At 37.6% G+C, this 3,989-nt stretch overlaps 1 protein-coding gene across 1 annotated transcript; it reads left to right on the top strand.

Moving 5' to 3' along the window:
- The first annotated feature begins 1,506 nt into the window (after positions 1 to 1,506).
- LOC141709057 (uncharacterized) lies at positions 1,507 to 3,766 on the top strand. The gene is made up of 3 exons (XM_074512954.1): positions 1,507 to 1,646; positions 1,797 to 2,963; positions 3,058 to 3,766. The coding sequence occupies exons 1-3, from the start codon at positions 1,507 to 1,509 to the stop codon at positions 3,764 to 3,766; spliced, it is 2,016 nt and encodes a 671-aa protein (XP_074369055.1).
- Positions 3,767 to 3,989: the final 223 nt, after the last annotated feature.

Genomic DNA, 3,989 nt, shown 5'->3' with positions numbered 1-3,989 from the left:
GATTGAAGCGCGATTAAACTCGATTAAAGCTTGATATAAGGTAAAACTCATCTCTCTCACTCTTCAAACACTCCTCTCTCTGATTATTTATGAATGCATGTAAAAATTTTGTGTATTTTTTGTGCTTTTTGTGTTCTTTTGTATTTTCTTTTTATTTTGTGTTTTTGTAAAATTAGTAGGTTCTTGGTCTGACTATTTCTGAGAATTTTATTTTAATTTTTTCATGTTTTAAAGTCAAAATACCATGTTATTTTAAGTCAAAAGTGCCCTGTTCTTGGTCTGTTTTTTTGTGTTCTTGTTGTAATTATAAGTCAAACTGCCCTGTTCTTGGTCTGTTTTTTTGTTCTTGGTTCTTGTTGTTGTCTGATTATGTTGAAAACTTAAGTGAATTTTGTGGTTTTGTTTCAAAAAATTTATGTAGAAAATGGATATTGAAGGAGAGAAATGGGTAACACTTCCCAAGTACAGTGATAGATATAGGAAGGGAGTTGAAAATTTTGTTAACCAAGCATTTTCCCGATATGCCATAGGAAACAAGCTTAAGTGCCCTTGTAAGAAATGTGGTAATCGTTTTTGGAGTGGTGCTAAGGCTATACACGAACATCTAGTCTGTAATGGTCCTTGTTCCCATTCCGTTGAATGGATTTACGAGGTCTCAGTCCATGAGATAGATAGGGTTGCTGATGAGATGGATATTAATATAGGTGTAGGTCTTGGAGATGAATTTGATGCTATGATACACAATGCATATGGTACTAATGACGTTACTGACCACGTTGGTAGAACATGACTAAACGATGACGCAAGGAAGTTTTATCGCCTTGTTAAGGAGGGTGGACAACCGTTATATCCCGAGTGCAAAAAATTTAGTCGATTAAGTTTCTTAGTTAGGCTTTATCAACTAAAGTGCATTCATGGATTTAGCGAATCAGGATTTAGTGACTTACTTGAATTGATAAAGGAGGTTTTCCCTCATGTAAATCTTTCGTCTTCTTTTAGTGCGGCAAAGGGTATGATTAAAGACCTAGGACTTGATTACCAAAAGATACATGCATGTCCAAATGACTGCATGCTCTTTTGGGTAGAAAACGAGAGGCTGGAGAATTGTGCTAAGTGTGGAACATCAAGATGGAGAGTCATTGAAAAGAAGGCGAAGGCCAGGTCTGATGCAAACATAGAACTGGCATCAAATCCTAAAATCCCGGCTAAAGTGATGAGATATTTCCCTTTAAAGCCAAGGCTGCAGAGAATGTTCTTGAGCTCTGATTTCTCGAGCTCAATGACATGGCATGCTTTATCACGAAAGAAAGATGGACGGTTAAGGCATCCGGCTGATGGAAAGGGTTGGAAGTCGATGGACAATAAATATCCTGAATTTGCTGCCGAAATGCGAAATGTACGATTGGGTTTAGCGGAAGACGGTTCAATCCATATGGATCAATGAACATATCTCATAGCACCTGGCCAGTAGTGCTCGTAAATTATAACCTTTCCCCCTGGTTAATCATGAAACCCGAAAATCTAATTCTTTCAACCTTAATCCCTGGTCCAGTTTATCCCGGTAATGAAATTGATGTGTATATGCAACCGTTAATTGCAGAGTTGAAGGAGTTATGGGCTGTTGGAATAGAAACTTATGATGCCAGGTTAGACAACACGTTTAAGCTACACACAAGCCTATTATGAACGATAAGTGATTTCCCTGGATATGGGATTTTATCCGGTTGGAGCACGAAAGGAAAGCTGGCTTGTCCTTCATGTCACTATGAGACCTCATCGACATATTTGAAATATAGTAAGAAGGTTGTGTATTTAAACCATCAAAAGTTTCTCCCTCCAGTTCACAAGTGGAGGTCCGATAGGCGCAGATTTAACGGAGATGTGGAAATGCTATCATGTCCTGATATATTAAGCGGAGCAGAGGTTGAAGAACTATTGCGTGGTTACGAAAATGATTTTGGGAAGCCGCTGAAAAGAAATAGAGGAACATCAGATTGCCCTTGGAAGAAGAAGTCCATTTTTTTCGAGCTACCATATTGGAGCAATAATATGGTTAGGCATAACTTAGATGTTATGCACATTGAGAAGAACATTTGTGACAAGATTTTGGGGACTTTGTTAAATATCGGAGGCAAGATAAAGGACCATCTTAATGCTCGTCAAGATTTGGAAGAAATGGGGATTAGAAAAGACCTTCACCCTGTCAAATGTGATGATAAACATGTTGAAATTAGGGCATCTAGTTTTGATATGACCAAAAAAGAGAAAGAGATCTTCTGTTCAGTTCTAATGAATGCTAAGCTGCCATACAGATCTGCATCAAATATCAGCCGGTGCGTTCAAATGAAGGAGCGAAAGGTATCGGGTTACAAAAGTCATGACGCGCATTTTATTTTGCAATTTCTATTACAATTTGCTGTCGTAAAAACTCTGAAACCTGAGGTAGCGATTCCATTAATGAGGTTGGGAGCATTCTTTAGAGGCATATGTGGAAAAGTCATTGAATTAGAAGATGTTGAAAAATTGCAGAAAGAAATAATCGAGATACTTTGTGAGCTTGAAATGATTTTTCCACCTGCATTTTTTGATATAATGGTTCACTTACCAATTCATTTGTGCAAGGAAATAGAATTTGGTGGACCGGTGCACTTAAGGTGGATGTTTGGAATTGAACGGTATTTGTGCAAATTGAAGTCATACGTTCGGAATCGGAGTAAACCTGAAGGGTGCGTAGCAGAGGGCTACTTGGTAGAAGAATGCCTTACATTTTGCTCTAGATTTTTTGATGAGCAGTCTAAGAGTGGGACCGATACCAGGGACAGTCATACAGATGGTGGATATCCTATCGGGTCTCGAAGAAGCAGAGAAGGAAAGTCTATACATCTGGACAACAAGACATGGACAAATGCTCATCGGTACCTATTATTCAACTGTGAAAATGTGGAAATCGAAAAGCTAAAAGAGTGAGTTCTAATTAACAACCAAAAATCAAGATTAATTAAAAAAAACTTTAAGACATTATAATATTGTGCTAACTTGCTGCTAATCCAATTGTAGTGAACACCATACCCTTGTTCAAAAAGATGACAAATTAAAGAGGTATAAGCGCGAAAGAATGCATACAACTGACTTTCAAAAGTGGTTGAAATATGTGGTTCAAAAAAGAGATGGAATTTCACTGGAATTGTCCTCGTTGGCAAGGGGCCCTCTTCGTTCGGCAAAGAGATTTACAGGTTACAATGTGAATGGATATAGATTTCATAACAAGCTCAGAGATAGTAGGTGTACGATGCAAAACTCTGGTGTGTTCCTCACTGCCTTAACGACCAGTTTTGCGAGTGCAAAAGATAAGAATCCAATAGTTGGGGATGTGGGATACTACGGTGCAATTGAGGAGATTATTGAAGTGGACTACTGGGGTGCAGTGTCAGTAGTACTTTTTAGGTGTTGTTGGTACCCAAAAGCTGAGGATTACTATGGGTTAGCAAAAGTGAACTTTAGTAGGTTATGTCAAAAGGAAGATCCCTTTGTCCTTGCTACACAAGTACAACAGTTCTTCTATATTGAAGATCCCACTGAAAAGAATTTGCAATTTGTTCTTCAGAAATATCCAAAGGATCAATACTCTGAAGTAGAAGAAGTGTCTGACATAGGTTATATCCCGCGAGTTGACATACCTGATACATTCACTTGGTCCAGAGATGATGTCCCGAAAAAACAATTCCCTGTTACACCTAATGAAGACCTGGATGATATTGATATATGACATTGCACTGATTTATAATTTGTTTATGTAATTGGTACTTAGAGTTTGCTTTGTAATTTGTTAGTTGAATGAGTTGGTCTGTAATCTATTTTGAACTTGAGTTGAACTTGAGTTGGTTTGTAACTTGAGTAGTAATTTATTTAGAACTTGCGTTGGTTTGTAATATATTTGTCTATTTTCTATATGAGCCTCAATTAGTTTCTTGTTTTTTTTTAATTTGTAA

Source organism: Apium graveolens, chromosome 1 (genome assembly GCF_009905375.1).
Source record: "Apium graveolens cultivar Ventura chromosome 1, ASM990537v1, whole genome shotgun sequence".
In the NCBI taxonomy this organism is placed as follows: Eukaryota; Viridiplantae; Streptophyta; class Magnoliopsida; order Apiales; family Apiaceae; genus Apium; species Apium graveolens.
Note: the sequence above shows the minus strand (reverse complement) of the source record. Positions and strands in the feature narration are given on the sequence as shown.